This window comes from Oncorhynchus mykiss, chromosome 20 (genome assembly GCF_013265735.2).
Source record: "Oncorhynchus mykiss isolate Arlee chromosome 20, USDA_OmykA_1.1, whole genome shotgun sequence".
In the NCBI taxonomy this organism is placed as follows: domain Eukaryota; kingdom Metazoa; phylum Chordata; class Actinopteri; order Salmoniformes; family Salmonidae; genus Oncorhynchus; species Oncorhynchus mykiss.
In genome coordinates, this window is record NC_048584.1 from 19,397,881 (window position 1) to 19,422,945 (window position 25,065).

The window sequence follows — 25,065 nt, forward strand, 5'->3', positions numbered from 1 at the left end:
AAGTACTGAGTAAAATATCTGAAGACTTAAATGTGATATTTCAGTAAATGTTTAGATTTTTTATTTGCTAAAATTTCTAAAAACCTGTTTTTGCTTTGTCATTATGGGGTATTGTGTGTAGATTGATGAGAATTATTATATAGTTTTAAATTAATTTTAGAATAAGGCTGTAAAATAACCAAATGTTGAACAAGTCAAGGGGTCTAAATTATTTCCGAATTTACAGTGCATTCGGAAATATTTTTTTACTCAGTACTTGGTTGAAGCACCTTTGGCAGCGATTACAACCTCCTGTCTTCTTGGGTATGACACTACAAGCTTGGCACACCTATACTTGGGGAGTTTCTCCCATTCTTCTCACCTCCCTGACCAAAGCCCTTCTCCTCCGATTGGTCAGTTTAGTCAGGCAGCCAGCTCTAGGTCTTGGTGGTTCCAAACTTCTTCCATTTAAGAATGATGAGACACCCAAGTCATAGACGGTTCTCTCTGCTACCGCACAGCAAGCGGTACCGATGCACCAAGTCTGGAACCAACAGACTGACTCGACAGTCAACAGCTGTATTAAATATAATTAAAAGGCACATTTTCGTCCGACACTATAGTGTGGATCGGATTGAAACCTGGCCTAGATCAAAGGAAAACTCCAATATACAATCTGTATTTAGCTCGTCATAAGACGCTAGGATTGAATTTCTGTTATTTGGATTGTGGACTCCCTGAAGTTGATTTATAGTTGGCTTTATATATTTTTTATTTTCTCAACATTTGAAGACAACTGATCATACATCATGACATATGACTAATAGACTGATGTATAATCAACATGTTTATTTGAATCTAAAATCATCCCATAAAATAAATCTGAAATAAATTAACAAAACTATGTACATTAAAACATACAAACAGGCAATATTGCAATTGAATAAAACTGATAAAATAAATGTGAAAATAAGGGGAAAATACTTGCACAGGATGAAGTGCTACTTACTTCAAATATAGGTTGCCAACACACAATTGTGTGATATACAGTGCATTCGGAAAGTATTCAGACCCCGTGACTTTTTCCACATTGTTACGTTAGTCTATTCTAAAATGGATAAAAAAAATAAAAAAAAATCCTCAAAGCTACACACAATATCCCATGACAAAGCATAAAACAGGTTTTTAGATTTTTTTGCAAATGTATAAAAAAATAAAAAGAACAGAAACCTTATTTACATAAGTATTCAGACTCTTTGCTATGAGACTCAATTGAGCTCAGGTGCATCCTGTTTCCATTGATCATCCTTGAGATGTTTCTACAACTTGATTGGAGTTCACCTGTGGTAAAATTCAATTGATTGGACATGATTTGGAAAGGCACAGACCTGTCTATATAAAGATCCCACAGTGCATGTCAGAGCAAAAACCAAGCCACGAGGTCAAAGGAATATTCCGTAGAGCTCCGAGACAGGATTGTGTCGAGGCACAGATCTGGGGAAAGATAACAAAAAATGTCTGCAGCATTGAAGGTCCCCATGAACACAGTGGCCATCACTCTTAAATGGAAGAAGTTTGGAACCACCAAGACTTCCTAGAGCTGGCTGCCCGGCCAAACTGAGCAATTGAGGGAGAAGGGCCTTGATCAGGGAGGTGACCCCGATGGTCAATGTGACAGAGCTCCAGAGTTCCTCTGTGGAGATGGTTGTCCTTCTGGAAGGTTCTCCCATCTCTGCAGCACTCCACCAATCAGGCCTTTATGGTAGAGTGGCCAGACGGAAGACACTCCTCAGTAAAAGGCACATGACAGCCCACTTGGTTTTCCAAAAGGCACCTAAAGGACTCCCAGACCATGAGAAACAAGATTCTCTGGTCTGATGAAACCAAGATTGAACTCTTTGGCCTGAATGCCAAGTGTCATGTTTGGAGGAAACCTCGCACCATCCCTACGGTGAAGCATGTTGGTGGCAGCATCATGCTGTTAGGTTGTTTTTCAGCGGCAGGGACTGGGAGACTACTCAGGATTGAGGTAAAGATGAATGGAGTACAGAGAGACCCTGGATGAAAACCTGCTCCAGAGCACAACAGGACAACAACCCTAAGCACCTAGCCAGACAACGCAGGAGTGACTTTGGAACAAGTCTCTGAATGTCCTTGAGTGGCCTAGCCAGAGCCCGGACTTGAACCTGATCTAACATCTCTGGAGAAACCTGAAAGTAGCTGGGCAGCGACGTTTCCCATCCAACCTGACAGAGCTTGAGAGGATCTGCAGCAAATGGGAGAAACTCCCCAAATACAGGTGTGCCAAGGTTGTAGCTTCATACCAAAGAAGACTCAAGGCTGTAATCGCTGCTTCAACAAAGTACTGAATAAAGGGTCTGAATACTTGGGCAAATGTGATTTCATTTTTTATTTTATGTTTCATTTTTTTTAAACCTCTAAAAACCTGTTTTTCCTTAGTCATTATGGGGTATTGATGAGGAAAAAAAAAACATTGAATCCCTTTTAGATTAAGGCTGTAACGTAACAAAATGTGGAAAATGTCAAGGGGTCTGAATACTTTTCGAATACACTGTATAAACAATTTTTTTCTTCCTCAATAAGATAACACTGAAAATTAAGAAAAACTTTCAGTTAAAATCCCCAAACTGAAAACTGGCAAAAGTGGTCTAAAACACCATGACAACACCACTCAAGTGGACAACTTTAAATATGTGATCAATATGACCAATACTGTGCACCATATGGTTAACAGGGCAGGAAGCCCAGAATACTCACCACAACAAGACAAGAAGGATTTCCTTCATCATCCCTTCTGAACATGTTTAAGCCAACACATGTTTACGGTTTCCATTCAATTTTAACACAGACACACAAACAAAACTGTAAAATATTAGATTCTTCAAATGGTTACTGGAATTAAACTCAAGGTCAGAAAGGCAGATGCGGTTGGGATATTTAAACCACCATCAATTATTGATGGGCAATATGTCAGCCTGTTAGGAGCAGGTCCATGTGGTGAACGATCATTCCAGGCTATTAAACACATCTACACCGCTGTGCCAGCTGCCAAGTCATTAACCGTAGTTTTCCATTCATAAATGGAAAATAACAGATGGAAAGTTGCAGGAGATAGGGTCTCTCCACAGCCTGAGGCAAAGTTGCTAGATACAGTAATACAGACATGTGCATCTTATTTCTTCTGACTCTGGCTAATCTATAGTCTCTCACCTGCTACAGTATCACTTGCCACGCACTGACAAATCGTAACAGTTAAATAAAATATACGGAGTGTACAAAACATTATGAACACCCGCTCCTTCCACGACAGACTGACCAGGTGAATTCAGGTGAAAGAATTCAGGTGAAAGCTATGATCCCTTACTGATGTCACTTGTTAAATCCACTTCAAATCAGTGTAGATGAAGGGTTAAATTCCTTTTTTTAAGCCTCGAGAAAAGTGACACATTGGTTGTGTATGTGTGCCATTCAGAGGGTGAATGGGAAGACAAGATTTAAGTGCCTTTGAATGGAGTATGGTAGTAGGTGCCAGGCGCACCGGTTTGTGTCAAGAACTGCAACCCTGCTGGGTTTTTCACACTCAACAGTTTCCCGTGTGTATCAAGAATGGTCCACCACCCAAAGGACATCCAGCCAACTTGACAACTCTGGGAAGCATTGGAGTCAACATGGGCCAGAATCCCTGTTTAATGCTTTCGACACCTTGTAGAGTCCATGCCCTGACGAATTGTGGCTGTTCTGAGGGCAAAAGGGAGGGGGTAAAACTGAATATTAGGAAGTGTTCTTAATGTTTTGTACACTCAATGTATATTTGAATCCCTCGCCGTTTCCTCTATAATAGTCCCACAAGCACTAAAGGGTCAGAATGACACAAAGATAGCCTGTTAATATGTAGTGACTGCAAAGAGGGGCCAGTATTACAGTATGTGAAAAGTGTTTAATCGTGCGGGCCATTTTTATGTCCTCATTTGAAAGTCAACACAATGCTTTCTGTTTTAAGACAGTCTTGTCCATTGGCAGAAGGTAGGTGTTGGGGGGGGGGGGCTTGGCAGTGGTACTGTCTGTCACCGTCACACAATGAGAGGCAGTAGGTCAGGGGGGGAGGGAGAGGGGGGTGCTGTGATGGCTGTCAGTGTGCCAGGGTCCAGGCCATTCACCGCCCTGCTGTAAACACAAACACAACATGGGTTAGTCTGGTCTACTGACGGTTAGGCAACATCTCACTTATTGCTACTTACAAAATGAACCTTGCTGGATTCATATTATGGGGTGGTAAAACAGGTATATTAGCATAGTAAACATAAAGTCTGCCTAGCCTAATAGCTAGGTATTGCCAGTCAAATGTAAAACCATACACATGCTCCCTCCCCTCTCTTTTAATACCTAGTGGAGTTTGTTAGTTTTGACCATATAAAAAAAGTGAATTCCAGAGTCGGCATGGGTTCGAATCCGGCCCACTGCCCTTTGGCTCCCCCATCTTTCCACTGTAATCTCTCTACAATAGAGCTAAAAAAAATTACGAAAGGAGTGGGACTGCCCCACTCCTTAAAAAAAAAAAATTCTAAAAAGGTGTGTTGTGTATTAATGTATTCCATTTCAAACACCCGTGTCTGGAATCCGATTCCTTCTTATCTATTTAGCTAGCTAGTAATATGAATAGTATGGCACAGTGGTGAGTGTGCTCTTTAGTAAAGAGCTATATTTATAACTTCTCTGCTCCTCCCTGCGGTGAAACTCAAACCGTGTCCTTGTGAGCATGTCCTGCTCAACATGCTCAGGTCAAGCTCATATCTATAGTTCCTCACACAGTAGAAACAACACCATGGCACTATAACCTCTACACACAGTCACACCACTTCTACAGGGGACATAGTATTCATACCTTGAAAGACAACCTCAATAAGGAAAAACAGAAGGACAGCACCGGCTACATAAGAACAGGAAAAGGTTACTTTTTACTTTAGAATCAGCTGCAAAAATGTATTGTTCACATCCAGTAGTTTGTAGTTAATTGACAATAATTGAGCACAAAATTCAAAAAGTGTACCACAACCAACTTTCCATTGCACTACAGTACATGCTTTCTCCTAAACACCACAAAACTGAGAATCAATATCCCCCCAAAATGATTATTGATCCAAAGACCATGAAAGCTACCAACACACCAGATACAGATATATTCAATGGGAAGGAGATATATCTACTGTACAGCAGTGTTAAGAAGCAGAGAAATGTTCTGCCACCCAGAGCAGATATCTAGCCCCACAGTGAGTGAGTCTACCCCAGCGCTATAAGAGAAAAGTAGGGAGGCTTGTTAATCAAACAGCATGCAGGTGACCCACACATCATGAGAGGAGGAAGATTATTACCCAGAATTAATGCAGGGAATATGACCCTCTCTCTCCTGCTGGGGAAAAACACAAGGGTCTGAGAGACCTTGTCAACCTCCATAACTCCTCCAACGTCAACACACTTCCATGTACTCCCAACACTAAACAAACATTTCAAATACACATTTCTACTGTCAAATGGATCAACATCATCATTAAGAAATCTAACTGTAAAGCCAGAGGGGTCTTAACACAGCAAACAATACATCGAGAAAATGACTAATGCATTAGGCTTATAACCAAAACAAAGATTTGACATCTAAGAAATGTTGTCCTTTACAAAGTGGCTTTCTCTGAAAAACATATCTTCAATCTCCTGTACCTCACAAATGAGTAATGTGTGTGTGTGTGTGAGTCAGAGAGGGTGTAGTTGAATCTGGCTTCGACTTACGTTTTGTCGTAGTATGACGACGTCGTGTGGAGTATATGGGAGAACTTGGCTGTGTTGCAGTTGATCACGTTCCCGTTTTCCGTGATGGCATAAGAGTTCCTGGCTTTCTGGTCCTTGGCAAAGTTCCTGCAGGCTGTCAGCTTAGACTCCAGAGCCTGAGATGGATGTAGAGAACGCAAAAAGATAGACGTTCCACTATTAGCAAGAGGTTGATATATAGTATAAGATATCGTCTTAGTGTACCAGAGTATACAGTGAATAGCGAATGTGTGCAAATAGAAAAATGTATGTCTCACCCCCACTTTCTGTAGCAAGTCACTGACGATGTTGAGGGCTGATATTCTAGCAGAGGGAGTCAGTGAGTTACCAAGGCCATTGGACAACTCTGTAAAATGAATACAATATACAAATCAAAATCACATTTTATTAGTCACATGCTTTGTAAACAACAAGTGTAGACTAACAGTGAAATGCTTATTTACGGACCTTTCCTAACAATGCAGAGAGAAAGAAAATAGCAAAATATTAGAAAAGTAGAACACGTAATAATAAATACACAATGACTAAGGATAACTTGGCTATATGGGTACCAGTACCAAGTCATATAGTACCAGTCAAAAGTTTGAACACACCTACTCAATCAAGGGTTTTTCTTAATTAAAAAAATAATAATTCTACTTTGTAGAATAATAGCAAAGACATCAAAACTATGAAATAACACATATGGAATCATGTACTAACCCCCCCAAAAAGTGTGAAACAAATCAAAATATATTTTATATTTGAGATTCTTCAAAGTAGCTACCCTTTGCCTTGATGACAGCTTTGCACACTTGGCATTCTCTCAACCAGCTTCATGAGATAGTCACCTGGAATTCATTTCAATTAACAGGTGTGCCTTAAATGTTAATTTGTGGAATTTCTTTCCTTCTAAATGCGTTTGAGCCAAACAGTTGTGTTATGACAAGGTACAGGTAGTATACAGAATATAGTCCTATTTGGTAAAATACCAAGTCCATATTATGGCAAGAACAGCTCAAATAAGCAAAGAGAAATGACAGTCCATCATTACTTTAGGACATGAAGGTCAGTCAATGCGGAACATTTCTTCAAGTGCAGTCGCAAAAACCATCAAGGGCTCTCATGAGGACTGCCACAAGAAAGGAAGACCCAAAGTTACCTCTGCTGCAGAGGATAAGTTCATTAGCGTTACCAGCCAAATAAACGCTTCAGAGTTCAAGTAACAGGCACATCTCAACATCAACTGTTCGGAGGAGACTGCGTGAATCAAGCCTTCATGGTTGAATTGCTGCAAAGAAGCAACTACTAAAAGGACACCAATAAGAAGAAGAGAGTTGCCTGGGCCAAGAAACACAAGCAATGGACATTAGACCGGCGGAAATCTATCCTTTGATGAGTCCAAATGTAAGATTTTTGGTTCCAACTGCCGTGTCTTTGTGAGACGCAGAGTAGGTGAAAGGAAGATCTCTGCATGTGTGGTTCCTACCGTGAAGCATGGCGGTGGTGTGATGGTGCTTTCTGGTTACACTGTCAATTATTTATTTAGAATTTAAGGCACACTTAACCAACATGGCTACCACAGCATTCTGCAATGATACGCCATCCCATCTGGTTTGCGCTTAGTGGGACTACAATTTGTTTTCAACAGGACAATGACCCAACACACCTCCAGGATGTGTAAGGGCTATTTGACCAAGAAGGAGAGTGATGGAGTGCTGCATCAGATGACCTGGACTCCACAACCAACTGACCTCAACCCAATGGAGATGGTTTGGGACGAGTTGGACCGCAGAGCGAAGGAAAAGCAGCAGATAAGTGCTTAGCATATGTGGGAACTCCTTCAAAACTTCCAGGTGAAGCTGGTTGAGAGAATGCCAAGAGTGTGCAAAGCTGTCATCAAGGCAAAGGGTGGCTACTTTGAAGAATCAAAAATCTCAAATATATTTTGATTGATTTGTTAGGCCTGTTATCAGCAACCATCACTCCTGTATTCCAATGGCACGTTGTGTTAGCTAATCCAAGTTTATCATTTTAAAAGGCCAATTGAGCATTAGAAAACCCTTTTGCAATTATGTTAGCACAGCTGAAAAATGTTATTCTGATTAAAGAAGCAACAAAACTGGCCTTTAGACTAGTTGAGTATCTGGAACATCAGCATTTGTGGGTTCGATTACATGCTCAAAATGGCCAGCAACAAAGAACTTTCTTCTGAAACTCGTCAGTCTATTCTATTCGTCAGTTCTGAGAAATGAAGGCTATTCCATGCGAGAAATTGCCAAGAAACTGAAGATCTCGTACAACGCTTTGTACTACTCCCTTCACAGAACAGCGCAAACTGGCTCTAGCCAGAATAGAAAGAGGAGGGGGAGGCCCGGTGCACAACTGAGCAAGAGGACAAGTACATTAGAGTGTTTGGCTTGAGAAACAGATGCCTCACAAGTCCTCAACTGGCAGCTTCATTAAATAGTACCCGCAAAACACCAGTCTCAACGTCAACAGTGAAGATGCGACTCCGGGATGCTGGCCTTCTAGGCAGAGTTGCAAAGAAAAAGCCATATCTCAGACTGGCCAATAAAAAGTAGATGGGAAAAAGAACACAGACACTGGACAGAAGAACTCTGCCTAGAAGGCCAGAATCCTGGAAGAGAGAGAGAGTGGTGTGTGTGTGTTTATGAGAGAGAGGGAGACGGAGTGTGTGTGTGTGTAAGGGAAGGAGAGTGTGTGCGCTGGTGGAGAGTAAGAGAAGGTTTCATGCAGCGTTTTCCCCTGACTGCCACAATGGCATGCAGACCATTATTCATGTACATTCCTTCCTCCCATTTCTCCAGCGATCAGTAGCCCACGATCAGCTCCTTTGTGTTGCTGACGTTGAGGAAGAGGTTGTTGTCCTGGCATCTCTGATCTCCTCCCTATAGGCTGCCCAACTGTCTTTGGTGATCAGGCCTCCCACCGTTGTGTCATCGGGAAACTTAAGAATAGTGTTGGAGTCATGCGCGGCCACACATTCATGGGTGAAAAGAGAGTACAGGAGGGGCTCTCACAGACCTGTAACTTCTTCTTTAAGGGGCTCCTCTGTCCTCCACTCGTTACCTGTATTAATGGCACCTGTTTGAACTTGTTATCAGTATGAAAAGACACCTGGCCACAACCTCAAAACAGTCACACTCCAAACTCCACTATGGCCAAGACCAAAGAGCTGTCAAAGGACACCAGAAACAAAATTGTAGACCTGCACCAGGCTGGGAAGACTGAATCTGCAATAGGTAAGCAGCTTGGTTTGAAGAAATCAACTGTGGGAGCAATTATTAGGAAATGGAAGACATACAAGACCACTGATAATCTCCCTCGATCTGGGGATCCATGCAAGATCTCACCCCGTGGGGTCAAAATGATCACAAGAACGGTGAGCAAAAATCCCAGAACCACACGGGGGGACCTAGTGAATGACCTGCAGAGAGCTGGGACCAAAGTAACAAAGCCTACCATCAGTAACACACTACGCCGCCAGGGACTCAAATCCTGCAGTGCCAGACGTGTCCCCCTGCTTAAGCCAGTACATGTCCAGGCCGTCTGAAGTTTGCGAGAGAGCATTTGGATGATCCAGAAGAAGATTGGGAGAATGTCATATGGTCAGATGAAACCAAAATATAACTTTTTGGTAAAATCTCAACTCGTCGTGTTTGGAGGACATAGAATGCTGAGTTGCATCCAAAGAACACCATACCTACTGTGAAGCATGGGGGTGGAAACATCATGCTTTGGGGCTGTTTTTCTGCAAAGGGCCCAGGACGACTGATCCGTGTAAAGCAAAGAATGAATGGGGCCATGTATCGTGAAGGCATTGAAGATGAAACGTGGCTGGGTCTTTCAGCATGACAATGATCCCGAACACACCGCACGGGCAACGAAGGAGTGGCTTTGTAAGAAGCATTTCAAGGTCCTGGAGTGGCCTAGCCAGTCTCCAGATCTCAACCCCATAGAAAATCTTTGGAGGGAGTTGAAAGTCCGTGTTGCCCAGCAACAGCCCCAAAACATCACTGCTCTAGAGGAGATCTGCATGGAGGAATGGGCCAAAATACCAGCAACCGTGTGTGAAAACCTCGTGAAGAAAACGTTTGACCTCTGTCATTGCCAACAAAGGGTATATAACAAAGTATTGAAAAACTTTTGTTATTGACCAAATACTTATTTTCCACCATTATTTGCAAATAAATTCATAAAAAATCTTACAATGTGATTTTCTGGATTTTTTTGGATCTATGACGAAAATTACAGGCCTCATCTTTTTAAGTGGGAGAACTTGCACAATTGGTGGCTGACTAAATACTTTTTTGCCCCACTGTATAGGGTATCTTATCCATGTCCTTGTTCAGCCACGACTCCGAGAAACGTGGATATTATAGTTCTTCAGGTCCCATTTATAGGATAGTCTCGAACGGAGCTCGTCCATTTTGTTATCCAGTGATTGTACGTTCGCCAATAGAACAGTCATTGACATACAGTATACTTCACATAAAAAAAAGGAGACAGTGTTGAGGTCAGAGCAAAAGGGTACCTGTGGGGTTGGCGAAGGCATTGTCCAGACTCTTCGCGAGCGGCGTTGCGGGGAGAGACAGTGAGGCCTGGACAGAGTAATCCATCTTGTCATTGTCCTCCTGGGTGGGCGAGGTGGGCGCCGACATCCTGGTTACGTCCGTATTTCGCTCTCGGACAGCAAGCTCCTGACGCAGGTCTGACAGACAAGCAGACAGACAGACTATTTAAGGCTAAATCAGACCAGACAATCAGATTGAGGTTAATGGTGTGATAGTCTCTCCCAACAATAATTTGTGGCTGTAAGCAATGCTAATGCTGTGAGTACATGGGTTCTATTCATTTCACACATATCACTGAGAAGATGAAAGAGAAAAGGGAACAGCTAATTTTCGAATGAGTCAAAACGGATCAATAAGCACCTCTGGCCTCATCTTTCAATCTCTGCACTGAGACCAGGACGAATTCCTTCTCATCCAGCTCGCTCTCCAGGAAGGCGTTCCTCTCGATAGCATGGTTCAGACGCTGCTCAAAGTCCTCCAGGGACACAATTGTAGCCCTGCAGAAATAAATAAATAATTTAATTCAAAGGAAAACACTGTTCAGTGGACTCTTTGCTTCTGCACACAAAGGCACATGCTGAAACATACACTGATACCCGTGTTTCACCGTGATGCATTACTGTTATTTAGTGCTAAATTAATCTCCTGTGGACAAACTGTGCAAACATAAATCGAGCCTCTGACTAAATTATGCATGATTTTTGTTCTTGGTTAACAGAGGTCAGTGCTAAATTAGCATTTCAATTAACATGTTTGCTGAAAGGACATATTCTTTCCACAGCTTACCAGCTTGCACATATCATATTCCATTCCATGTCGATGATGCTTAATAAGCATTGTTTGAACCAAAAGATTACATGAAATGAAATCAATGAAACAAAAATGAAATGAAACAATGACTTATGTTAATATCATGTATCATACAATAATGATTCATTTTGAAATATGATGTAAATAGTCCCATATATTCAACATGCTGTAAGCTATTGTTTTTTTAAACAGTTAAACTTTTTAATCCCTTATTAACTCTAATTAGAATGACCTATGCTATGTTCATTGGTTGCACTGATTGTCTACATACATCATGAACGCTTGAACCAGGGTATGGCACTGAGTTGGGAGCATATACAGTGCATTCGGAATGTATTCAGACCCCTAGACTTTTTCCACATTGTTACGTTATAGCCTTATTCTAAATTATTCTTTAAAAAAAAATGTATTTCCTCATCAATCTACGCACAATACCACATAACACTGTACAACATCACAGTACCAAAAAGTCACGATACTTATGATACCAACATTTTATAATACCATTTCATATGATACTGACACTTTGCTTATAAATTCAGTAAAACTTTGAGCAACAGCAACTAGCATTCGCCAGTTCAAATAATGTAACTTTCAAGCGCGTATCACGTGTGGCAGCGTAATCAGCCAGCCCCATCCCCTTCCAGCCCTCACTAGCTTCTCTCCAGCCTATTCTTCCTGCTCGTCTATTCCTCCATCAGTTTTTAAAAATATAATTTATCTGTGAAGGAGAGCAGGGATTCAGATACTGATCAGTCTACTGTTGTTACATTTTTACATTTCATACATTGGAGCAAGCAAAGTTGATACATTTTATATAATTTCATCCCAGATATAACCAGTCTGTGTCAGCCTTGCAAGTTCACTGTCATGCAGCAGTGCCAGAGAGGAAAAACAGCTTTTCAACAGGCATGCTGGCAGCTTTACATCAAAGAAAACAGCTCTTCCCTAGTTCAAATTATTTAAGAAATATGAGCCATACAACCGGAGCTACCTTTTTTTCTTCCTGCGCGATATCATTTTAAAACCAACCCTGAGGTGATAATTACTGGTTTGATAAAGAACAACAGTAAATCAGTAATTTTACCTAGCTGGGGAACAACCTGGTAACTTGACAGTAGGTCTAGGCTAATTTGATTGGCACTGGAAGAAAGGAAAAGGGTCTGCTACTCATGAGATGTATTTCAAAGGATTCATATAGGCCTAATGTAAGCCTAAACTATATCAAAGTGTGGTGTGTGTGTGTTTATAAGAGAGAGTGTGTAAGGAAGGGAGTGTGTGTGTTCCAACTGAAGAGTAAAGAAGATTTCATGCAGCGTTTTCCACTTATTGCCACAATGACATGCAGATCATTAGGTGCCACGCTGATCCTCAGCACTGGAGCCCCTCAGAGGTGCGTGCTCAGTCCTCTCCTGTACTCCCTGTTCACCTTACGACTGCATGGCCAGGCACGACTCCAACACCATCATTAAGTTTGCAGACGACACAAAAATGGTAGGCCTGATCACCGACAACGACGAGACAGCCTTTAGGGAGGAGGTCAGAGACTTGGCCGGGTGGTGCCAGAATAACATCCTATCCCTCAATGTAACCAAGACTAAGGAGATGATTGTGGACTACAGGAAAAGGAGGACCGAGCACGCCCCCATTCTCATCAACGGGGCTGTAGTGGAGCAGGTTGAGAGCGTCAAGTTCCTTGGTGTCCACGTCACCAACAAACTAGAATGGTCTAAACACACCAAGACAGTTGTGAAGAGGGCACGACAAAGCCTATTCCCCCTCAGGAAACTAAAAAGATTTGGCATGGGTCCATGCCATTCTATGCAGTATTGAATTATACAGTGTGAAGTTAAATGCTATATGTGTTGTAATGAGTAGAAGTGTGAATATCAGTGACAGGTTTTTTTGTGTAGCACATGCACATAACGTTTAGAAAACGGGAACAATTGTCGAACAGGACATGAGGCCACTGAATTTTCCCCCTGTGGTATTACGAAATTACTTGGCATTGTAATACTTGGCCTGGTATCGTTAGTAAAATGTTGGTTTCGTGACAACACTACTCTCATTAACAAGCTCCTTTTGCCCACAGGACTGCCGCTGACTGGTTGTTTCTCGGTAAACCATAGACAATGTAGTGCGTGAAATGCCCAGGAGGGTGGCCGTTTCTGAGATACTGGATCCGGCGCGTCTGGCACTGACGATCATAGCACGCTCAGTTGCTTAGGTCACTCGTTTGCCCATTCTAACGTTTAATCAAACAGTAAACTAATGCCTTGATGCCCGTCTGCCTGCTTTATATAGCAAGCCACGGCCACGAGACTCACTGTCTGTAGGAGCGATCCAATTTCGTGAACGGGGTGGTGTACCTAATAAACTGGTCGGGGAATTTACAGCAATCAGACCCATTTGGGCCAGAGGCATGTTTTAATTGGAATGGGGATTTTCCATCAGTCATCTGATTACTCCCAATGAAGAGCACAGTGGGGAATGAATTAGAAAACATGCAACAAGCATCTCAGCCTCCAGCATTCATCAGCACCTCTCTGCATGGTGTTAATGTATGAGTTTGTGTTCTGAAAGAGGATGAATACTTTTCCATCAACTGTTAAATTAGTACTACTGGTAGATATTGTCTCTACTATTGCCTTTTTCATCCAAAACAAAAATCCTGAAGTATACAGTAAATATCATGTTATGACGACTTCTACAGCTCCTCTTCTAATGCTGTATCCAGTATCTGTCTGTTAGATACTGTTTAGTGGTCTGGTCTCTTAGCTGACCTCTTAGCTCTTTCTAGGTCGTCGTTGGACTGCTCTAGCTCCCGCACGTATTTGTGGAGCTTCTCCTTTATGCCCCTGGTCTGTCCCAGGTCATCCTCCAGCATGTTGATCTGTTTGTAGCTCTGGGCATACTGCTGCTCCAGTTTTTCCTGGGGGGGTCAAGAGATGGAGAGAGAAGAGGAGGGGGGGACCATTTTAAATAGGACGTTAAAGCTTTATTTTCCTAAGACCTCGCAGTCACACGCATACCCAAACAAGTGGAGGGAACCACCGTGGTAACCTACATTCGGTCATCTATTTTACAGAGCACTCCGTTGTGATCCGTTTACTCCAGCGTTCTCAGGGTATGGGATGATGATGTGAGCCTTTATCTTCTCCTGGAGGTCAGCTCCAAAATTTGTCTGGGTCTGCCAGTCTTTCTGACCTATATCTTCTGGATATGTCACGTCTGAATCAATTAACCACTAACCTGGGCCAGACAAATCCTGCTTTGTCCTGAAATGCCATTTTACATTAACTACATATTCATCAGCACATACAATCTAGCCTACGTCAAGTAGCTCATAACAAGGCGTTACTCAAGGTGACAGACACAGTCTCAGACACAGTCTCAGACACAGTCTCTGGCATCAGAATGAGAGAACCAGTCATTGCTGTGGTATTTTCCATAAACAAATGCATGAAAGCAATAATTGTTTATTGCCTGGAATAAACACCAGACAGTTGAAAAAAAAGCAGAACAGAAGACAATCTCACCATCACCGGTGGGGTGACTCGCATGGCTCGAGTCGTAATGTGAACATGGACAAGGGAGCCACACTCATCCCAGCGCTAATTACGGCATGAGAATGAATGTGCTGCTGATGCATTGTGTATGAGAATGATGAGTTTCATGCAAATTAACCACAGCTGGATATAACAGGATGTCGAGGGGCAGTAAAACATAGGTGCCGATTCCCCATAGTAGTGATCAGAGCAAGATTGGGAAAGAGAGTTCCTTGTCTGCCTGACTGATACGATTTCTGTCTAAGAACTCTGTCTCCTTTACTGTTGAACATGCCTGATACGTCATTAAGAACTTCTATTAGGTTGGAATACTGACACATGCTAACGAAACGTGCCTCCTCCCTGGAGACCGCAATAAAAAACAAGCCATGATGATATAAGGCAGCTTCAAATAGTCATCAATAGTTTATCATGTCAAGGGTATGGAGTGTTTCTTAGGTTGTCAAAAGAGGAGCATGAATGCTAAAGGCGCCTCTAAAATATTTTCTTCATGCAGTAAACTCACATTCCAATAACAATACGTATTTTTTTTACTTGAGCCGATCTAGTGTATTGTGTCCCTCTTGTGTACCTTGAGTGAGTCCACCTCTTTCTTGAGCCTGCTGTTTTCAGAGTGCAGGACTCTCGTGCGGTGCTCGGCCTGGCCCAGCTGGGTCTCCAGCTCTACCTCCAGCTCTCTGCTGCCCTCCTGAAACTCCAGCAGCTCCTCCTGGGCCTCCTGGCAACTGACAGGGCAGATACCACCGGAGGACATGGTTAGTACAACAGTCCATTAGTATTTATTTGGTTTTTACTATGAAATGAAAGTACCCAGGTTAAGTATATAAGACTTAAAGAAACTCTCCTGTACTTTTGTATACTTTTTAACCAGTAGTTCTGAAAGTAGAGCTCACGAGCCAAAAGTGGTCCCTGAAAATTGAGTACAACGTCACACATGTGCAGCTATGTGCACCACATCATTGCCCTCTCGCTCTGCTGCGGGTGCATGATGTGACTTTTGCTAGCTGTCACTCATATGGTGAGGGGCTGAAGCTCATTGGTTGAACTCAAATTGCTAGGACAGGGCAGATACCACCGGAGGACATGGTTAGGACCACATGGGGGAAAATGGCGCCGCACAGCTTCCAGAGAAACAGTCGCTTTCAAACTAGGGATTTTGTGGCTAGGCTAATTGCAGTAAGACAGTAATTCTGCTCATATTGGGAGGTTTAAAACATACTCAGTATTCACCAAAGTTCCGGAGCATATCTTTAAAAATAGAAATCACAAAATCATGTTGTTACAGCCTTCTATGATGAATGGTATCTACGATCTACAAGACTTCTTAAAGTCAAAGCGTATCCTGTTTTGTAGACAGTAACAGGAACTAGCAACCCATAGATGACCAATCTTTGTTTATCTAATAACATGAAAATCCTACATGACATACAGTAGGTACTTAAACATACACTGTCTTCAGGCCATTTAAACAGTGGAAATTGAAAGCGCCGATCCTGGCCGCTTCACAAAGCCCACACAGGATTTGCACGGTTACGCTTGATCGTGATCCAGCCAATCAAAGAACCCTCTGACTTTCCTAACACCACATTGCATCACTTGTCCACCCTGGCCTCTCAAACGGCAACAGACTGTCTGTCTGCTACCCAGAGCAAAAGTAGATATTATATAAACAACCAAAAGGTTGGGTTGTTTACTGTGGGCATGTGGCCAGGACAGGGTAGCGTTTCAGGGTGGGGGTTGGGTTGAATGGGGTTATGTAAGTAAGTGTCTGCCGCCCGCTAAAGCCATGGACACACAGCTGCTCTAAAAATGTGTCCAGGGGCCATCGGCATTGCACGCTACAGGCATGTGACCGGTGGGACATGGTGGAAGGGGGGCCTGGAAACAGCACCTACCTTCCTGCTATGGGCTGTCTGTCCTGTGTTGCTACCCTGGGGGCAGTGGTGTTTTGAAGGGGAAAGCCAAGTGGGCTCTTTAACTTTAAAACCCCAGCAGGTCACCACTTCCTCCATCTGTGGTTAGTTCCAAACGCAGCATCAGCACCCTCGGCGGTCTTTGAACTGCTTGTTTTGCCCAAGAGGTGAATGTCCCTTTCGGATATCCCTGAGCTGTCAGGGAACCCGAGCATCCTTTTATTGGCAAACTATTTTTGCAACAGTGTTTAGGGGAATCCTCAAGCAAGAGCATCTATTGTTGATATTAAGGAGCTGCTTCACTACCAAATTCATGACAATCTTAAACACACATTTATTGAGCGATACAAAGGGGAGTGGCTTTGATTCCCATTGGGTGTAAATGTCCAAAGAGCCTCATATAACAGTGTGTAGTTACACCCAGCGCTAGGGGAATCTGTTGTCCACTGCGATCTTATCAGCAGTCTTTTGTATCAAAATAGCAGTGCGCCTGTGCCGTGCGATGACGATGTTCATTGAGAGAAATAGAGTCTGTCGCCCACTGCCAGTCTCGCACAGATGGGAAAAGAAAACATAAATCTAAGACCGCTATTAAATTCAGTGTAGACTTCAGGTATATTTTTTGGTATTTTTCCCCCATTCAGTGTAGACTTCAGGTATATTTTTTGGTATTTTTCCCCCTTTTTCTCCCCAATTTCGTCATACCCAATAGCGATCTTGTCTCATCGCTGCAACTCCCCAACAGGCTCGGGAGAGGCGAAGGTCAAGTAATACGTCCTCCGAAACATAACCCATCAAACCGCGCTTCTTAACACCTGCCTGCTTAACCCGGAAGCCAGCTGCACCAAAGTGTCGGAGAAAACACTGTTCAACTGATGACCGAAATCAGCCGGCAGGTGCTCAGCCCACCACAAGGAGTTGCTAGAGCGCAATGAGCCAAGTAAAGTCTCCCCGGCCAAACCCTCCCCTAACCAGGATGACGTTGGGCCAATTGTGCTCCGCCTATGGGACTCCCGTTCACGGCCGGTTGTGACACAGCCTGGGATAGAACCCGGGTCTGTAGTGCCGCCTCGAGCACTGCGATGCAGTGCCTTAAATCGCTGCGCCACTCGGGGAGGCCTTAAGAAACTTTATAATGTGAAACCAGATCTGTCCCTTTGGAAGTATAAAGGAGTATTGAAGGACATTCCTAACATGGTCTTACATAAAGGACTTTCACAGGTTAAACTATATCGGTCATTCATTAATGCTCTTAAAAACGAAAGAGTGAGGAGAGCTAGGCTATGAGGTCAATGTAACAATTCTGGCTGGGGAATTTCCTTTCAGAAGTACTCAGGATTTTAAAGTACAGATATATATATATATATATATATATATATATATATATATATATATATATATATATATATATATATATATATATATATATAGTGCTGCTCGGTTACCATGCACACAGTGAAACCACAGGATTCCAACATATTGTCATACTTTGAGTTTCTGGTAAATTCAAGTAAAAGAAGCCTGATGATCTTAGATATAGCATGAATGTACCATAAAAGGCATGATTTGTGCATATCTTACTTTTTCTGGTACTTGAGGGAAAGAGTCTTCCAGAAGTCAATCTCCTCGTCTTTCGAGGTGAATTTTGGAATCATATCTGTGTTCATGATATACATTTAGATCTGGAAAATCAACAGAAACAATTTATATTACACAGATCAAATGTATTTATATAGCCCTTCTTACATCAGCTGATATCTCAAAGTGCTGTACAGAAACCCAGCCTAAAACCCCAAACAGAAGCACTGTACAAACAAACAATTATCAGTAGCACTGTTGGGTTGAAAAAGTTGAGTGGAAATACATTATCTTCATATAGACGAACAACCACCAGAGCAAATATGGTACATTAAACATGTTTCCAAAAAGGAATAGGACCACAGTAGAGTACACAGGGCATCCATCAGTGACACAGGACATTCTTCATTAGAAACATAATGAACATAATGACAGAATGACCTGTCCTCTGTCCTCTCCAATCAATACCTTCTCAACATCCTCTCAAGCTATTTTTGTACAGTTGCAGCAGAGTGCCATAGGGTGTATTTATGCGTAATGGATGTGTGCCCCCGCTCGTCCTCTCTCGAGCCCTCTCTTCTGTATAGTCACAAAACACACTGGAATGATTTTCAACTCAGCAATTTCAACTCTTATCTAGTAATAATTTATTATGCACTGTATGCCAAAGCCACAGCAGTTGGCTCTTCCGCAGGTTGCCTAGCTCTTGAACTTTCCAGGCCAGTTAGTGTTGGACTCCCAGGACTGCAAGCGTTAGCCTATCTAGCTTAGATCTATCGCCTAATAAGACCGACATCAACTCCTGGGCTGTAGCATCAGGTCCCATCAGGACGCAGAAATCTGTAGATCAATTATTTTTCTGGGAACTAATCAAAGGGCACGTCTGAGTCCATAGCCTCAAACAGGGTCGATTATTAAAATAACTGTATTCATTTCCCCTAGCACAGAAAAAAGGGATGTAACAACGCATATTTGAGTTTCCTGGAAAGAGGAAACAGAAATTAAAAAGCGATGTGTTAGCCTATACATAGAGATCTGCTGTGTCAACTGCTGTTGCAGTATTAAGTTCCAGATAACTCTCTAGATTCAAATGTAAAAAATTGGAAATAGGTTGCAGTAAAAAACGAGACATTCTAATTTCCCTGGAGGAAGAAAAAAAAAAAAAAAAAAGAAGTGTGGCCAGGAGTAGGGCTGTGGCGGTCATGAAATTTCGTCAGCCGGTGATTATCAAGTAAATAACCGTCGGTCTCACGGTAACTTACAAACACATTTAGCATCTCCTGGCTTCCACACACAACCTACTGATACAGACCTTTGGAACATCTACAAGTCTAATAAATCCATGTAATAAAGCCTACACCTTCACAATAAATACATTGTTTATTTTAGACAGGTCTAAAGAAACATTAATGAAGAAAATGTAGTCTATTTCAGAAGAACAGAATAGCATACTCTGAGTTGTCCTTTATTTAAGGTCCTGATCTGGCTATGTCATATGGCTGTGGGCTACACTAGTTCATTTAGCAGACAAGATTTGGTTAGAATTCTGTGGCATTATTTTATAATGTAGAATACAATTGAACAAAGCTGAATAAAAAAGAAAGGATATTTTCTTCAAATAATTTGAGGGAGTGCGCACATGCGGCTATTCTGTGTTGAGCGGTTAACAAAGAAATAGGTACTCCTATGTGCTTCATTTAGAGTTCTACAAACGTTGGGCTATATGTTTAGAATTGAATACATTGTAAGGCTGTATGATGCGAGTAATCATGATTTGAAAGGCATGAGCTCTGCTTAGTTTTTTGTGCAGGCTGTATGTAAACACTTCATCAGTCTCTCATTCACAATTTGACAAGCACTTAATAATGACTGGAATTTCCAGGCGGCATCCCCTGTGTGCGGCACCCTAAAAAAAATCTATGCCTTTTGCGGCCAGCGGCCGGTTGTTCCATTCTTCCTAAGTGCTGCGTGCTCCGAAGCGCCTCTCACTCACATGGCTCTCCATCACGTGATCAGATCTTTCTCACAGGCTACAAGTGAAGACAGTACTTTCTTGAAGTACTTTCTTGAAGCACATCTGTATTTAGGGAGTTTCTCCCATTCTTCTCTGCAGATCCTCTCAACCTCTGTCAGGTTGGATGGGGAACGTCTCTGCCCAGCTACTTTCATGTCTCTCCAGATATGTTCGATTGGGTTCAAATCTGGGCTCTGGCTGTGCCACTCAAGGACATTCAGAAAAAGCTACTCCTGCGTTGTCTTGGCTGTGTACTTAGGGTCATTGTCCTGTCGGAAGATGAACCTTCGTCCCAGTCTGAAGTCCTGAGTGCTCTGGAGCAGGTTTTCATCAAGGATCTCTGTACTTTGCTCCGTTCATCTTTCACTCAATCCTGACTAATCTCCAGTCCCTGCCACAGAAAAACATCCCCACAGCATGATGGTGCCAAGATTCCTCCAGACATGACGCTTGACCCTTCACATACAGTGCCTTGCGAAAGTATTCGGCCCCCTTGAACTTTGCGACCTTTTGCCACATTTCAGGCTTCAAACATAAAGATATAAAACTGTATTTTTTTGTGAAGAATCAACAACAAGTGGGACACAATCATGAAGTGGAACGACATTTATTGGATATTTCAAACTTTTTTAACAAATCAAAAACTGAAAAATTGGGCGTGCAAAATTATTCAGCCCCTTTACTTTCAGTGCAGCAAACTCTCTCCAGAAGTTCAGTGAGGATCTCTGAATGATCCAATGTTGACCTAAATGACTAATGATGATAAATACAATCCACCTGTGTGTAATCAAGTCTCCGTATAAATGCACCTGCACTGTGATAGTCTCAGAGGTCCGTTAAAAGCGCAGAGAGCATCATGAAGAACAAGGAACACACCAGGCAGGTCCGAGATACTGTTGTGACGAAGTTTAAAGCCGGATTTGGATACAAAAAGATTTCCCAAGCTTTAAACATCCCAAGGAGCACTGTGCAAGGGATAATATTGAAATGGAAGGAGTATCAGACCACTGTAAATCTACCAAGACCTGGCCGTCCCTCTAAACTTTCAGCTCATACAAGGAGAAGACTGATCAGAGATGCAGCCAAGAGGCCCATGATCACTCTGGATGAACTGCAGAGATCTACAGCTGAGGTGGGAGACTCTGTCCATAGGACAACAATCAGTCGTATATTGCTCAAATCTGGCCTTTATGGAAGAGTGGCAAGAAGAAAGCCATTTCTTAAAGATATCCATAAAAAATGTTGTTTAAAGTTTGCCACAAGCCACCTGGGAGACACACCAAACATGTGGAAGAAGGAGCTCAGGTCAGATGAAACCAAAATTGAACTTTTTGGCAACAATGCAAAACGTTATGTTTGGCGTAAAAGCAACACAGCTGAACACACCATCCCCACTGTCAAACATGGTGGTGTCAGCATCATGGTTTGGGCCTGCTTTTCTTCAGCAGGGACAGGGAAGATGGTTAAAATTGATGGGAAGATGGATGGAGCCAAATACAGGACCATTCTGGAAGAAAACCTGATGGAGTCTGCAAAAGACCTGAGACTGGGACTGAGATTTGTCTTCCAACAAGACAATGATCCAAAACATAAAGCAAAATCTACAATGGAATGGTTCAAAAATAAACATATCCAGGTGTTAGAATGGCCAAGTCAAAGTCCAGACCTGAATCCAATCGAGAATCTGTGGAAAGAACTGAAAACTGCTGTTCACAAATGCTCTCCATCCAACCTCACTGAGCTCGAGCTGTTTTGCAAGGAGGAATGGGAAAAAAATTCAGTCTCTCGATGTGCAAAACTGATAGAGACATACCCCAAGCGACTTACAGCTGTAATCGCAGCAAAAGGTGGCGCTACAAGGTATTAACTTAAGGGGGCTGAATAATTTTGCACGCCCAATTTTTCAGTTTTTGATTTGTTAAAAAAGTTTGAAATATCCAATAAATGTTGTTCCACTTCATGATTGTGTCCCACTTGTTGTTGATTCTTCACAAAAAAATACAGTTTTATATCTTTATGTTTGAAGCCTGAAATGTGGCAAAAGGTCGTAAAGTTCAAGGGGGCCGAATACTTTCGCAAGGCACTGTACCTAACCAATTCCTTGGCTCTCTTATTTTCAGTGCCATAATGTCCTTGAGGAGCAGATTCAATGCATGAGCAGCACAGCCAATGGGTGTGATGTGAGGGTAGGACTCCTCCACTTCAGACCAAGCAGCCTTCAAGTTCGCAGCATTGTCTGTCGCCATTGCAAATACCTTCTGTGGTTCATGGTCATTGATGACTGCCTTTAGCTCATCTGCAATGTAGAAACCGGTGCTTCTGTTGTCCCTTGTGTCTGTGCTCTTGTAGAATACTGGTTGAGGGATGGATGTAGTTAATTATTCCTTGCCCACAAACATTCGATCACCATCAGAGATGATTGCAATACAGTCTGCTTTCTCTATGATTTGCTTGACCTTCACCGGAACTCTGCATCCAGCAAATGAGAAGATAAAGAATGTCTGGTTGGAGGGGTGTATGCTGGGCGAAGAACATTAAGAAATATCTTCCAATACAAATTCCCTGTGAGCATCAGAGGTGAACCAGTTGCATACACAGCTTGAGCAAGACATTCATCAGTATTTCTCTGACTACGTTCCTCCATTGAGTCAAAAACACTTCAGATTTCAGGAGGACCATGTGCTGTTGCTATCGATAAGGTGTCTGATTCATCATTTTCCCCTCGAATAGAAGTAGAGGGACTCTTTGTTGCATTCTTCACATATGATTTGGCACAGTATTTGCAAATGTACACAGCTTTTCCTTCTACATGAGCTGCAGTGACATGTCTCCACACATTAGATAGTGCCCGTGGCATTTTCCTGTAAAGATGAGAAAACAAATGAGTAAAAAAAAACTAACACAATTCCATGTACAGATAAATAGTTAAGCAGTTAGATTAAACAACTCCTTTGTAAGATAAATGTTTTAAAATGAAACATGTTTGGAAACTGGTGAATTAATACTCCTCAGTTGGCAGACTCAAGCAAGCTAAAACCCACATGGTAGCAAAAACTAACTAGCAGAGATTGGTTAAGTTAGAAATTATTTAAAACACTTGCTGTAGGCTACTATTTACTAATTAGCAAAACATTATGTCATAAAATATATTCGCCCCTCCCAGTATTACCATCAAAACTTACCAGAAAGCATGTAGTCCTTGGCTCAGACAGTGTAGTAGCGTGAGCTCAATAGCATCTCCTTAGTGTGCAAGATCTTGAGTATCAGCTGTACATATGATGGATGAGTGCACTGCACATGTGATGGAAGAATGCACTGTGCATGCAGAGGGTAGCAATTCCATTGGAAATGGGGATAGTTTAACCAAAATATGCCACAAGACCTAGAATTGCCTTATGTGTATCCCACAAAAAAGATTCACTCTTATAAGCTAACTTTTGATGAATGTATGCACAATTCCCCAAATTCCAGGGCTTAACTTCCCATGGACATTTTCCAGAATTTACCATAAAAGTTTCTGAACCTTTGCAACCCTAGGACTGAGAGAAGGGAGTTGGAGAGGAAAGAAAGAGGTAATGTAGCTTTTACTTTAAGGCCACTACTCATTATAATATTAAGCCCACATGACAGAAAGATGCATGCAGTGCCTGACACGTTTTCGATTACCACTGAATTATTTAGGTGGGAAAAGGAGAAATTCTCCTCTCTGGCAAAAATGATATCACAAAATGTGGTGCAGAAGAATAGTAAAGAATAATATACTGGCTCGTACTGAAGGTAACGCGTTAGCTAGCTACATCATGATCTCATTGTTGCATCATCATCATCTCTAACAGGAATCCTTAACGTGAAGAACATCTGCTGCCAGAAAAAAACACTGACATGACAAGCCCATTTCAAGGCCATCTGGCATGTGGAAAAATAATACTTCACAAATCTATCCATCTATAACAAATAAAGTACAGCATTGCCATTTAGTTTGCTGTCATTAGTCACAAGATAGTACGCCAAAACGAACTGTCAAAACCAAACTGTCAGCTGTCAAACATGCCCGGTCTCGAGTCGCTATAGCCACACGGGGCGACGCTTGGCTAACGTTAACTAGCTAGCTACTTACTGGTAGCTACCCGCATCAATTCGAAGGAATTGTATTTTCTTGCATTTTGCGATAATAAAGACAACGATTACATTGTGTAAAATTCCAACACAATGTCATACATACATACATATTGCGACGTACTTGAACATTTCCAGTCGGTGTATTGCCCCTTTCGATGGTTTTCAGTCCATAGCTGTCCTCTCGGTGGTTCTCTGTAGTGATTTGCAGTTCCCTAACGATTCGTTCTTTTTGAACGACTCTTTTTTTCTGACTCGAGAGTCCTGATTCGTTTTTCTGAGTGACTCGTTCATATTAGGGGGTTGTTTGACCTATTGTAACTGTTAAGTGCTGGCAGCAATGAGTCAGTCCTACAGCAGGATTAATACACGCTCCTCTGTCATATGCGCGCAGGGAAATAGATCATGAGCATAGAGAAGAAAAATACACGTTTACACCTGATAATTGATTATTGAATATTATGATTAAAAACAGAACACGAGTAAAACGTGAAAGCACGTTAAAAAATGTCAACACCTCACCTGATTGGTCAGAAGAAAATGTCCTGTCCACCAGAGCTCATGTCTTTCCTTCGGTGCTTGCTTGCAGATTTTTGTTTTTAACTGCTAAACTTTTGGCACAGATTAGTCGCAAAATGTGTGCCAAAACTCTTGAGTGCACAGATTCG

General features: G+C 42.2%; 1 protein-coding gene across 7 annotated transcripts; it reads right to left on the minus strand.

Moving 5' to 3' along the window:
• Nucleotides 1-3,608: 3,608 nt before the first annotated feature.
• On the minus strand, nucleotides 3,609-25,065 carry LOC110499142 (nuclear distribution protein nudE-like 1-A). Of its 7 annotated transcripts, XM_021576082.2 has the most exons (11): nucleotides 24,522-24,723; nucleotides 18,271-18,371; nucleotides 15,348-15,501; nucleotides 13,991-14,139; nucleotides 10,758-10,894; nucleotides 10,358-10,534; nucleotides 6,078-6,166; nucleotides 5,782-5,936; nucleotides 5,370-5,404; nucleotides 4,883-4,927; nucleotides 3,609-4,164 (listed from the first exon to the last, which is right to left on the minus strand). In XM_021576082.2, the coding sequence occupies exons 2-11, from the start codon at nucleotides 18,363-18,365 to the stop codon at nucleotides 4,154-4,156; spliced, it is 1,047 nt and encodes a 348-aa protein (XP_021431757.2). In that variant the 5' UTR covers nucleotides 18,366-18,371; nucleotides 24,522-24,723; the 3' UTR covers nucleotides 3,609-4,153. The 7 variants fall into 7 exon arrangements, with proteins under 7 accessions (XP_021431757.2, XP_036811828.1, XP_021431759.2 ...); XM_036955933.1 differs by lacking the exon at nucleotides 4,883-4,927 and having other exon boundaries at nucleotides 3,609-4,161; nucleotides 24,522-24,722; XM_021576084.2 differs by lacking the exon at nucleotides 4,883-4,927 and having other exon boundaries at nucleotides 24,522-24,721.

Coding starts and splice junctions, on each gene's coding strand:
- LOC110499142 (XM_036955931.1), bottom strand. CDS start 18,365: ATGTATATCATGAACACAGATATGATTCCAAAATTCACCTCGAAAGAC. Junction 14,140..15,347: donor AAGAGGTGGACTCACTCAAG/GTACACAAGAGG, acceptor TGACCCCCCCAG/GAAAAACTGGAGCAGCAGTA. Junction 6,167..10,357: donor TGCCTTCGCCAACCCCACAG/GTACCCTTTTGC, acceptor TTCATTTTACAG/AGTTGTCCAATGGCCTTGGT.